At 42.8% G+C, this 13,506-nt stretch overlaps 1 protein-coding gene across 2 annotated transcripts in view; it reads left to right on the forward strand.

Moving 5' to 3' along the window:
• Positions 1-11,959, forward strand: part of lmbrd1 (LMBR1 domain containing 1) — a 257,830-nt gene extending 245,871 nt beyond the window's left edge. For both annotated transcript variants that reach the window (XM_038800685.1, XM_038800686.1), the window contains exons 15-16: positions 10,244-10,335; positions 11,286-11,959. In XM_038800685.1, the coding sequence (XP_038656613.1) occupies positions 10,244-10,335; positions 11,286-11,408 (215 nt within the window). In that variant the 3' untranslated portion in view covers positions 11,409-11,959. The remainder of the gene's footprint in view (positions 1-10,243; positions 10,336-11,285) is intronic.
• The last annotated feature ends 1,547 nt before the right edge of the window (positions 11,960-13,506 follow it).

The following is a 13,506-nucleotide window of genomic DNA, read 5'->3' on the forward strand; positions in this document are numbered from 1 at the left end:
GGCGCCAAAACAGCCGGCGCCAAAACAGCCGGCGCCAAAACGGTTGGCGCCAAAACGGCCGCGCCCAAATGGCTGCGCCAAAACGTACCTAACCCGTTCAAATGTGCTCATTTTGGGTTATGTAAGGGACACTAAACTTCAGATGCCCTTTCTGTTTTGGTTCAAAAATGGACGAAAAGGCTGAATCCCAGAGGTGAGGTAGAGTCCCTACCTTTCAAATCAAGGCAGCATTTGATTGAGTGTGGAATCAAGGAGCCCTGGCAAAATTTAGGGCAGTGGGAATAAGGAATCATACCTAACACAAAGGAATATGGTTGTGGTTGTTGGAGGCCAATCCTCTCAACCGCAGGACATGGCTGCAAGAGTATATCAAAACAGTGTCCAAGGCCTAACCACTTTCAATGACCTTCCCTCCATCATAAGGTCAAAAGTGGGATAGTTCACTGTGATTACACAATGTTCACCATTGGTGATTCCTCGGGTGCTGAAGCAGTCCATGACCATATGCAGCAGCATCTGGACAATATTCATGCTTGGGCTGACAAGTGGCAAGTAACATTTGGACCACACAAGTGCCAGGTAATGGCTATCTCTAAGATGTTATTTTAAAATACTTTGGGACCTTGGCAGAGCCCAATAAACTGCAGTTACCAAGTGTGTAATTTAACACAACCTTTTATTATGTTCAGTATTATAATTAAACTGACAGAAAAATGTAACTATCTAATACTCCTTTCACAACCCCATGTCCTTTCTAACTACTCCACTCTCCACACACACAACTTCCTCCTCTTGACAGTCAATGGTATTAACTTGACATACTGTCTCCATTGACCAGACGCTTAACTGGACCAACCATATAAATACTGTGGCTACGAAAACAGTCAGAAGCTTAACATTCTTCAGAAAACTGGTTTACCTCCTGACTGTCCACGATCTAGATGGGATCTTAGCTCCACCAACACTCAAGGTCAACACTATCCATGGCAAAACAGCCCACTTGATCAGCAAAACATTCACACCTTCCACCACCAACACATGGTAGCAGTGTCTACCATTTAGCGATTCAATGCAGCAACTCACCAGGGGTCCTTTGACAGCGCCTTCCAAACAGCACCAGCAGGTTCCCCTCCAGACCTCTGCCATCCTGACCTGTCTGTCTGTCATCATCAGTCTATCATTGATGGGTCCAAATCCTGGCACTCCCTCCCAAACAACACTCTGTGTTTACCTACACCACATGGACTTGCAGTGGTTCAAGAAGGCAGCTCACCACCACCTTCTCCAAAAGCAATTGGGGATGGACAATAAATGCTGGCTTTGTCAGCAATGCTCATATCCCAGAAATGCATTTTTTTTTAATTCATGCAATATAGGGCACTCATAAATGCTCTGATCTGTAAGTATCGCATTTGGGGAGAGCACCCCAAAGTTGCAATGGGGAATCCCTCTCGAAAGTTCCCAGGTAACACTTTATGGCTAACCTCTCCTGGACAATTATGCTGCGCTGGGAAGCATCCGACAAAACGATTCAAATCACTAACTTCAGATGGTTCTGCCAATGTTATACTAATTGTTACTAGAAGGAAAAATAAGCACATCTAACTTCAAAGTAACTATTGTAAAGACCCAACATGTGTCACACGGGAGACCCCCCCCCCCACATGATATTCCCCACCCACAAGGGATTCCCTACCCCACCTCCCGACCCAAACAAGCCCCCACAAAACCAGCCCCCATACACCCTCTACCGCAAACCAATGCCCGACTATCCTCCCCTGCCCCCCACCAGTGGCTGTATCCCTCCCTACTGATGCCTGAACCAAAACTTATTCACTTACCGTAGAAATTTATCTTCTCCCTTACAATGGGACTTTTAAATCAATTGCTTCACGGCAACCTTCACTCTGCTCCTTTGGCACTTCGTCACTGGAGCTGAGGGCGCGTTTTACTTCTTCAATCTCACCCGGCCTGAGTCAGGACGTTCAGGCGAGACGGGTGCTTTACAATTCAAGCGTAGGTGAGGCGCTAAGGAGTGTCAATCTGCTGCTGAGGAAGTTCCGGGCTACAATATGTGGCATACATTGAGAGTTTAATGCTCTGACAGCAGGGGTATGCATGTGCGAGCCATCGAGCTGAAAGGAAAGTGTTCAGGCCCAGGGGTAAATGACTAATTAATAAAGGATAATAAAGTAGGTTCTTCTGACATTACTCTCGTAGCACATAAAATATCAGTTATAGCAAGTTGATTAAATGTATGTAGTCTGCAGTACTTCATGATATTCAGCTCTAATTAATATCAAAAGTCAATTCCATCATTATAACCATTTGATTAGATTTCTCTACTGGTCACTTTGCAATAGGAAAAGTTGCTGAAAATAAATTAATTTAGCATTTGTCACTTAAACAACCATATTATCAGATATAATACAATTATATTTCAAAATTAATTCAGGAGGGACTCACTGAACAATATTGATGAGTAGCAGCACAAATGGCATTAAGTTATGAAGAGAGCTTTTTAAGATTTGCCTTTCAGATTAAGTATCGGTAAGTCTGGAAAAAGGAATACAACCAAAAACTGCACTTTATTAAATCTCGTTAATCTCTGACCCAAGCCGACACTAACCTCACCAACTACACCTGACCTTAGCACGTGAAGTCTGGTTGTTTGTCTAAACCATTTACCTTGTGAGCCCTCTCCTACAAGCAGAATGCTGTTTGTGCCATGGGTGGAAACTTGCCCTGTATTTACTATTCAGTAGTACATCTTTCTTTTCCAGGTGTTTTATTTATTTTATATGATAGCTAGCCTAGGCTTCGCCCATTCAAAATACAAGTAAACCTAGGCCTATATGCAGTACCCAAAAACTGAAATGATATAAAATCCAAAAGTAGTCGGCCCCAAGGGTTTTGATAAAGGATACTCGCCTTGTAGTTGTAATAATGGTTCTTTCTGTACCAGTGGCTGCTCCTAAGGTTAGTTTCTGCAAATAGTCTTGACAAGTTCCAGAGCCAGGGCACTAAGCCATTTAACTAAACTAAAATCTCACTTATGTTAGTACCATTCCTCGCAGGGCTACATGTTTGTGCGTGAACTGTGTTCATTTGTAGAACTACTGTTTGTTCAAGGTGAGTCAGGGTGGCCCTGCATATTAACAGTCGAGATATTGCCAATAAAATATGACAAGGAAAGGTTCGAAGAAGTTTCTTGTTTCCCATATGTCCACGCAAAAGAGTGTAATTTAGTTAGAGGCAGGGTGAATATTTTTTCATTCTTATCGGCCTGTTGAGCCTTATAACCAGATGGAGTAGCTTTCCAAACCAGTAAAGAATGTTCCTTATTCTGCACTGGGCATTGGCATACACCCTTAGCAAACTTCTGAACTATTTGATATCAACTTACTTCAGAATATCCTGTGTGATTGAAGTCAGCTTATATAGCCATAAGGTATTAGAATAGAATCACTACAGTGCAAAAGGAGGCTGTTCAGCCCGTCGAGTCTGCACTAATGCTTCCAATGAGCACTCTACCCATTTACACACCACTGTCCATCCCTCCCGCTCCCCGTAATCCAGAACCTGGACACCGGAGCACCCGGAGGAAACCGACGCAGACATAGGGAGAACATACAAAATCCACACAGAGGCCGGGATTGAATCCGGGTCCCTGGCGCTGTGAGGAAGCAGTTAAATAATCCCAGTGAAGATTTGCTTTTTAAAAAACCTGTCCCATGTGTGTGCGGCTCCTTCTTGGCCTTTTTAATCAAGAGATGGAAGGCGGAATTAAATTGGATAACTGTTTTTCGGCTGGCACAGAAATTATCTCCGTAATTCTGCTCTCCTCTTGGGCGGTGTTTGCAGGATGGATGCCAGCTTGTGTGTGTGTGCGCTGTATATATTATTGTGTGTCCAGGAATAAATGTATCTATTGCCTGATGTCTGTTTTCAATTTGTTGCATGCATCTCTGTATCAGACTTGCACAATGGTTACATGCCCGGCTGCAGGTCCAGTTTTACAGCACGCGTGAAGCAAAAGATTCACAATACTTTTCCTAATTTTGACAATTAAATGGTGAAAAGTTGGAAGAGACATGGTAGATTTTACAACCTAAAAGAAAAAATCGACCTCTCCGATTGTGCAAAAATGTGGAAGTCCATGAAGCAACTTTGAAACCATTGTCCAAATAACATATGCATTAACTTTTGGGTATCACATACGACCCTATCGAAGTTGTAGCTATCGAGCTTACAAACCTGATCAGAATGCTAATTAGCTAGTTTGTGGTTAAATTCCCATTTCTATCTGTCTCTGAAAGAAAGAGAATTTTACTTTTTCCAGAATGTACTCTGGTCAATGTTAATGCATCAATGCTGAAATAGACCAGAATTGAAAGAAATAACTCTTGTTGTAATGGCAGGCAATCTCCAGCGGCTTTAGTCACAGATGTTCTCAGGCTAGTATTATTACTTGTGCTGTTTGCAGCACCACATATGACATCCTGGCTTTGACTTAATGACCCGTGTTTCCGCGAAGCGACAGTCACCGTCCGATTATGGCTCCGCTCGACCTTCTCAACGCCCTAACGATCCCAGCTCTGTGTTTCCAGCTGGATTTTCTAAGCCCGATTTCTTTTAGAAGTGCAAAATACACAGCCCACAAGGAACTCCATCACAACATTGTCGCACGGGGGGCGAAGATGCCACAATTTTTACAGCACTGTAAGGTAAGTTTAAAGGTCAAATGTAAATGTTAGTGAATGGGTGAGTAAATGAATGAGTGAATGGGCACATGCTATTGAGGAGGAAAAAACAACGTCAGGAAAGGATAAGTGCTCTGCCCATAGTGAAAGAAAATGACGTATGATGGGTACTTGGAAGGAGTTTTACAAAACTTTATTGTTAGTGCATTTTAGAGTCAGTTTGGGACATAGCTTCATAGTCATAGATTCTTTTCCTACAGAAACTGTTTCGGCAGAGACCTAAAATTACTGTTTAAGTGTAATTAATGTCATCCCACTCATTACTATTACTGATTCTTAATACTCATTCCTTTGCTGATCTGTAACCTCTCTTTGTTGAACACATGGACTATTTTCTTCCTTCTTTTGGCTTTATTCTGTGGTTCATTTCCTCCCTTCTATAACTGATTTCCTTTCCTCATCTTTTTATTTTCTCATACTATCATGTGAGAGTACCTTGGAGAAATGGGTGTTTATTACTGCAGTGATGTCAGAGTGGGTGGAGCTGGGCTGTCTGTCAGCTTTTTACTTTTGTTTTTGAGCAGCTTCAGGATGTGATAGCTGCAGTCACAGTCACAGCCAGAAGGTGTATGAATCTCTCTCTGTAATCTAAAGACTAAATCAGCCTGGTAATTTAAAACTTATAATAGTAGTGACTTGAACCTGATGTGCTTCTGGTAAAAGGTGTTTTAAGCCTTATGGATGACAAAGAGTACTCTGTCGTATTTTTTGGGGGTTGTATTTGAATTAATGGTTGCTAAGATGTTCACTATGTTTTAAAAAGATTAACTTGAGTTCATAGAATAAACATTGTTTTGCTTTTAAAAGTACTTTTCCATTTCTGCTGTCGAGTGGGCCGTGTGCTCCCCATACCACAATCTAATTTAAACGTTGTGGGTCAGGTGAACTCCATGATACATTTTGGGGTTCTCTAAACATACCTATAACACATACCAAATTTTACTTTTTATTCTAGTCAGATTATCATCTCATCTCCTGCAAATACTGTGATCCTGTCACCAAAAGTGCCAATAACTAAGAAGGGTGGGTGAATAAAGCAGAGCAGAAGGTCATTATGGTTCAAAAAATCCAGCATATTTAACCATGGAGAGATTGTACATGTGTGGTAGCCTCAAAAAAATCAGGGAATATATTCCAAGTTCATCGATCGGCAGTTCTAACGCGGCTCTGCAAAACACCACACAGACCTCCTCAGAAGACAAACACGGGACACAACTGTCATCCAGTACTTCTCTGGAGTGGAGAAACTATGACATCGTCTTCGCAGCCTTCAACACGTCATCGATGAAGACTAACATCTTGCCAAGGCCATTTCCCACACACCCACTACTTGCTTTCAAACAACCACGCAACCTCAAACAGACCATTGTTTGCAGCAAACTACCCAGCCTTCAGGAGAACACCGACCACGACACCACACAACCGTGCCATGGCACCCCCTCCAAGATGTGCCAGATAATCTACATGGTTACTACCATTACACGTGAGAACATCATGTATCAGGTACGCGGTACATACTCGTGTGACTTGGCCAACGCTGTCTGACTCATATGCTGCAGGAAAAGATGTACCAAGTTGTGGTACATTGGCGAGACCATGCAGACGCTGCGACAACGGATGAACGGACATTGCGCGACAATCACCAGGCAGGAATGTTCCCTTCAGACGCGGAACACTTCAGCAGTCAAGGGCTCTGATCTTTGGGTCAGCATTCTCCAAGGCGACCTTTAAGACGCGAGACAACTCCAAAACACCGAGCAGTAAACTGATAGCCAAGTTCTGCAAGCATAACTACGGCCTCAACAGGGCCTTGAATTTGTGTTTCATTACATTAACCCCCCCACCATCTGGCCTGGGTTTGCGGAATCCTATCAACTGTTCTGACTTGAGACAATTCACAGCTTTCTAGCCTGTGATTATCCCTCTCTCCAATCGCACCATCTGGACCTGCAAAGACATAATTACCTGCAAAGACTCGCATTCAAAGTATCGTCTTGCATCATTAACTTTGTCTATATATATATATATATATATATATATATATATGGTTGTGGAACCCACCTTTTCACTCACTTGATGAAGGAGCTGTGTTCCAAAAGCTAGCGATTCCAAACAAACCTGTTGACCTGGTGTTGTAAGACATCTTACTGTGCGGACCCCAGTCCAACGCCGGCATCTCCACATTAAGTTTAAAATGAGAAGGTGAAATATTTAGGGCGGAATTTTCCAATGGCAAAGTGTCAGGTTCTGACTGAAAAACAGTGTGTTTCTCTCCAGACAGACAACCATTTTTTCTGACCAGAATCTCTGTCGCACAACAGTCAAACACCAAAATGTGAGGTGTCGTTTTCGCCGTCACTCTGGTTGGATGGAACCAGCAATCCCAGCCATGACCTGTGGGGGGGGAAAAAAATAAACTCCCTTCCACCCCTACCACAGACATATCAGGGCACTCTTTCCCCCCCCCCCCCCCCCCCCCCCCCCCCACCCCGCTCCGACCCCTTCCCTTGTCACAGCCAGGGATCAATGCCAACCTCAGCTTTTAACCCCAGAGCCTATAGCCATCTGCACAGTGCGGCGTAATCATCATGAATACATGCAGTCATTTGTGCCAATGCCACACTCCATGAAGCTGGATGCTAAGGCCTAAAGCGATTTAATTATATTTAGCTTGCTATAAATCATGTAAAGTAGGGTGTGAATCTGATCATGTCACTGGCAGGGATGATCTCAAACCAAGATCTCGCTGGCGAAAATCCTGTTAAGGCCCTCTCGCGAGTTTTGGTGGCCATGACGGGATTTGTGCCCATGGCTAACGGATCTGCGAAATCCCACCCTTAGATTTGGGATGTGGAATTCGGAGAGAAAGAGATGGAGTAGAGTCCAATCCCTAAAACGAAGGGAAGAGAACCGAGGGGGAAAATGAAATAGGTTCTGGCATCTGACGACCGCATCACTTTCTGTTCGGAGATGAAATTTTGTTCAAAGAAATTGTTTTTCGAACATTTAAAGTGTACAGCTAATTTGTGAGCATTCCAAGTGTGATTTACTCAGGTACATTATTTTAGACCTTGAAAATTAAGAAAATTGACATTCTTTACAAGTTAAATGTAAATGTCGAGGCTGCTCCTCATACCCTTTCGGCAGGTGCTACATGCAGAAGTTAAATTATATAGATCTGTGAACAAAAATTGAGAAATTTATGTAATTTTGTTTTGGTCCTACTTCTAATTCAATAGTTTCGAAAGTATTAATTCTGTTTTAGCATGTAAGTGCCAATATGAGAGTGAAACTGTGCCCCACAGTGTCTCTGGGATGCACTAACAATCAAGTTTTGCACCATCCCTTCCAGGTGCCACATTGCTCTTTTTTCACTTAACATTGGTGCAGTGAGGAATGTGTTCTTGCATCCAAACACAAGATACCGTTTTTAACACAATTCCCCCCAAAATCAGCTTGTTTTCACAACAGAATTAATGCCATTACGTTTTTTAAGAACTATCACTGGCTTAATGAGGCATTAGAGAAGTTTCCCTTCCCTAATGCTTGTCAAGGTGTATTGTCAAAGATTGTCAGTTCTTCTATATACTATTTATAAACATAGTTTGTTTTATGAGCTTTCTGTGTTAGATTTAGTGTAAGCTGTGATCTCTCTCTATCTTCCTTTGGCCACACAGCCACTTCCAATGTACTAAAGGATTGCAACCTTGAATCTCCTGTTCATCCATGAGACATCCCTGAATTACATCATTTACATATGGTCAGCTTCCCCATATGTAGTAGAATAGAGAGGAAAGAAAATATTAGCAAGGGTGACCAAAAGCCTGGCCATAGATGTGAGACGGAATGTTACTTCTTTTCACAAAGTGTGTCAACGAGCAGCAAAAGCATCGTTGTAGCCTCCAGCACCAAAGATGGCATTCTGCAATGCATTTTTAGCAACTCAGTGCTGAAGGGTCATGTCCCATGATGTAATGCTGACAAGTTGGGCTCTAATTGATCCTGCCCCAACAACTTAGATTTTAAAGATAGGGCCACCATTTTTAAAGGTTGCCTTTGTGCACAAAAGTTAAAATGGACCCCCTCCCGAGGTATGCCTGCCAGATGCAGGCTGTGGGAGGCTAGTTGTAATTCCCGCCCGTGTGCCCTCATGCCGATGTGAATGGATTATCTAACAGGGAAGATGGTCAAGGCTTAGAGGCCGGAAAATGAGATTCAGGTTTATTATAATGTTGAACGCAGGATTTCCGTTATGCCACAGGCTGGGAGGGGGGGCAATCGCGGCAAGACTTCCCACCAACGTTAAACGCAATTTGACCCTTTCTCAATTGTTTTCATTCCTGTCACCAAACCTACCTGAAAAGAACAGGAGCGGAAAAGCTCAGCCGTGGTGTTTAAGATAAAAGTTGGCAAGGTGGATAGACTTTGGCAAAGAATTCAAGAGTGTGGACCTAAGTGGCTGAAGGCCTGGTTACCAGGTTACTCCGTTGAGAGTTTAGGGTTATTAGGATGGTGGAGTGAGAGGCACAAAGCCATGAAGGGTTTAAAGCCTACAAATTTTAAATTGGAGATGTTAGGGGAGCAGGTGCCAATTCAAGTTGGTTAAGACAGTAGGTAATCTAATTAGTTTAGGTTTACAGGGTGGAGGCTGGCCAGAAAACATTGCAATAATTCAAGTGAAATATATCATAGGTGACCTTTTACATACTCTCAGTAAGTTTTCATGAGGGTTAATTCAGCTGATATTGCTTTTCGGCTAATTTTGAAGTGAAGCAACTAGGCAGATTGAAAGACGGCCACATACTGCAATTAATAAATGTGTGTTTAAGAGGCAAGCTTACCCAGTGCATAGCTGCTGTATTTCTTCAACACTGAACCTTCACAGTGTTATTTAGCACTGCATTTCTGAAACAACTGTAATTTCATTTGCGATAGTCATGCCTGCACCATCTCTTTCTTTATGTACACAAAGCATTCAATTATTTAAAAGATTCATGTGCATATACTAAATGGGGAAAGAAAAGGCAGGTGGAAGTGGGACTATCAAATAAAGCAGCAAGCCATTTAATTAAAAATAATGATGTTGATCAACTGGTTCAGCTGATTACAACAGTGAGTAGCTGAGATATACAAACCAGAAAGACCCAGGTTCAATCCCTGGCCTGCCTGAATTAGCTACAGTGAGGCCATGTGTGGAGAAGGAAATCCATTTGTGTTCCTGGTTACAATCACTGCCCAATGAATCATCGGATTAGACAGCTTTGAACATGGCTATGATTCTGCTGCTAGTTGCCTGTCTTATAAGTTTGAATAGTCACTTGTGTACTGTATTCAAGGTTGCTTAACATGGATCAGGACACAAGGGAACAGCAAATTGAGGATATAACTAAATTGCCACTGTTACCTGACTTTCTCTCGTGAAATTTTAAATACATATTTTGAGTTCAGATCTTGATTCTCGCCTTTACTCTGAACTTTAGATCAGTGCACAGTGACGAGGACATACCTGTTTCTTCACAAATTCTGGTTCTTCAATGTTGTGTACTACTTTGGAAACTGGGCGTTCATTGCAGTAAGTATATTATTCTGGTTGCTATTTTAATTTAACTTCTGACCAGGCTTTATCTTTGAAATGATCTCGAAAACTACTGGAAAACATTGGATTGTTACAAAACATTGGCCTACCAGATGAATCATACATACCTGACTGGCAACTATAAGCTACAGATATGCACCTCATTCTTTTACTTGTATTGGCGGGAAAGACATAGAGCTTGGATTTTCCACAGAAAGCCATCGTAACTCCAGTGGAAATAAGTTGGGGAAGGCAGAAGAACCCAAGTCACTGGCTGTCCAATCGCCCCCATCTCTTCTAAGATTTCCTTCCTGAGTTGACGGGGAATTCAGGTCCATCTGTCATAGGCTGGTATGACGCAAATGGTGGCATTTGTATCTGGTCTCCAATAAGGATTGGTAGAGGGGCCCTTTCAGTTCTGAGAACAACATGGGACAAGCTCTTCATTAGCAGCAGGTCCAAGAGCAGTATTGAGGGAAAAGGTACCCATAAATGTTGAATTTCATTAGCAAATGATGACTTACAGGCCAAACTTCTAAATTAACGCATGCAGAATGTGCAAGGCTTTTATTACAATCACTTTATTTTCTTTAAGTGCAATGGATATAAAACACCCCACAATTTGGCACTAAATTGGTGTTCTCACTAATTGAGGGAAAAGGACGCAATTTAGAAAGGCTGTAAATGCAACATTTCTTCTCAGTAGTGTGCTTGGAGGTTTGAGCTTAAACAGATGAAAATAGGAAACTGACCATGCCTACCTGGCTTTGGAGTGTTTGATATTACCTCATCGTTCAACATGCTTATTTTCTGTGGTCCAGGTTTCTAGAGTGTTCTCTCTCCATCTCGGTTGATATTGTAACTGTGAACAGTTCTTATTTAAAAAGTTACCTTTTCTAATGTTTCAATTCATGATTTGCATTAATGGGACTATTTTATGTCCACAGGTCTTTCTAATTGGGCTAATTGTCTCCTGTTGCAAAGGCAAACGATCAGTCATTGAGGGGGAGGTAGATGACGATGATTCAGATTTAAGTGATGACGATCTCATGGAGAGACACCGTGTTTAAGTCTATGCTTCACTTTTAGCTTCCAAATTGTGTGGGTGAGGGGGGAATCTCTATTTATGCTGAAGTGTTTAAGCAGATCTAGAAAACGGGTTGTATTTGTTCCTCTTTTGAGTGGAAACTTTGAAAAAGGGGTACAAGAGATGGGTGAAGTTGTAAAAGGGAAATTGAATCCATGCAGTGTATTGTATTAAATTCAGGCATACTGCTGACAACCTTTTTTTTCAAATACATTAGAAGGGGCTGCTAATTTTCTAAATGGTTTTAAATGCAGCAGACTAATTTGCAGATCGCTGCATGTAATCTCTGAAATTACATTCAATAAGTGTTTTTTGCCTCTTAACATTAAATTGCAGGCTTGGAAAATGTGCTCATTTTAATTTTGTGGTTTCATACAGAACTGAGCAATGTATTTCATGCTTTAGTTAAAATTGTTTTCATGGTTTTTTTTAACTAAGTAATCACTGACTGTTGAGTTTAATTACACAGTTTAAAAAAGCAATCTACTGTCATCTGCAAGTTACATTTATAATAAAAGCAACTACAGAAATTCATGGATGAGATTCTGATTTTTTTTTTATGTAAAGGGGATACGTTAGCACAGTGGTAACATTACCAGACCGGCCGGGTGAATCTAATGAATGCTGTTTGAATTTCTCTATCACAGTCAAGACGCGGGGAAAATATAAAATATTTATACATGATGATGTAGAAACTTGTAAAACCTTTCTTTAAACAATCTCCTAGTGATAAATAGTGTTTCATTCCCAGACTCTGGAATAGTAACAAACCAGGTAATATTGGGCCGTAAGCTCGTGGCTCCCGAGTGTCGGATTTGGAGGAATAACTCAAAGGTGTGCTTGGGAATCCCTCTCGAACATTCCCAGGGAAGGAAGGATTTATGCGGCAATTGTTCAGAAGTGCTAACTTTCCCCGGACAATTGCACTGGGCTGGGACCATCTGACAAAGCGATTTAAATCACGAACGTCGGATGTTTCCACTAGTTTTACACTCGTTACTCTGAAAGAGTTAGAAGAAGTAAAAGCACTCCAGAGTAACTATTTTACACTGAGATCTGCAAGGGATACACTCCCCGATTCTCGGTTCCCCCGACCTCGAAGTGGGCCCACTACACCCCCAACCTCCCAGGGGACACCCCACATCTCAACTAAGCACCTCAACCCCGCAGGATTCCCCATCTAGTAGGACATGGTCTCCCGGCCCGGCCCAGCCCAGCCCAACCAGAGCCACCCCCAACAACCCAATCCACCCCACCCCTGGGCCCGAACGACACACCTTGCCAACTCAATACCTTTCCCGGACCCGACCTTACCCTTCCTATACCTCACCATCCCTAATTACCCTCCTACAACCCCTCTACCCCACCATCCCATCTGTACCCCAACACTATCCCCTCATTCTCTTACCCCCACGCACCTCACTTACAGCCCCCAAAATCCCCTCATGCCCTCATCACAACTCCTCGTCACCCTCACCATTTCCTCACAACACCAAACCCCAACACCTCTCCACCAACCCCCCTCCCCCCCCCTCACAGTACGCTCATCCCACCACCCGTTTCACCGTGTTGCTGCGCTGCTGCATCCCACCTTCGGTCAGCTTCGTGGTTTTCTGGCAGTCTTTAAAAAAACATCCAAATCATAAATCTGCTGAAGGTGCGAAGCAACAGCGCAGCAACGGGGTCAAACTGGCCTGACACTGACAGACTGGCTGTCAAATAAAAAAATTAGAACTGGTCGCCCAACATTTCCGATTCTCTTTTTGAAAGCTGATCTTTCAGATCTGAAGCTCATCTGAAGGGCAACGAGAAACTCCATTCAGGGCACTGAGCCCAGGCTCCCTGACCCCCACCGTGTGCTGGCGTATAGCACTGACTCCACCCCCTTCTCCCGGACTCTCTCTCAAAACCTGGCAGTGCCTCGGACAAATACAGGGGCGCTACCAAAATGGGGCAGAACCGAAGAATACAATCAGCAAGTCTGGGAAAAATAAATGAAGGCATTCCCTTCCCCGTTCCTTCTACAACCATCCAAAATCTTAGCACTCCTCCAATCCTGGCCTGTTGTGGATCCCCAATTT

Source organism: Scyliorhinus canicula, chromosome 6 (assembly GCF_902713615.1).
Source record: "Scyliorhinus canicula chromosome 6, sScyCan1.1, whole genome shotgun sequence".
Taxonomy (NCBI): Eukaryota; Metazoa; Chordata; class Chondrichthyes; order Carcharhiniformes; family Scyliorhinidae; genus Scyliorhinus; species Scyliorhinus canicula.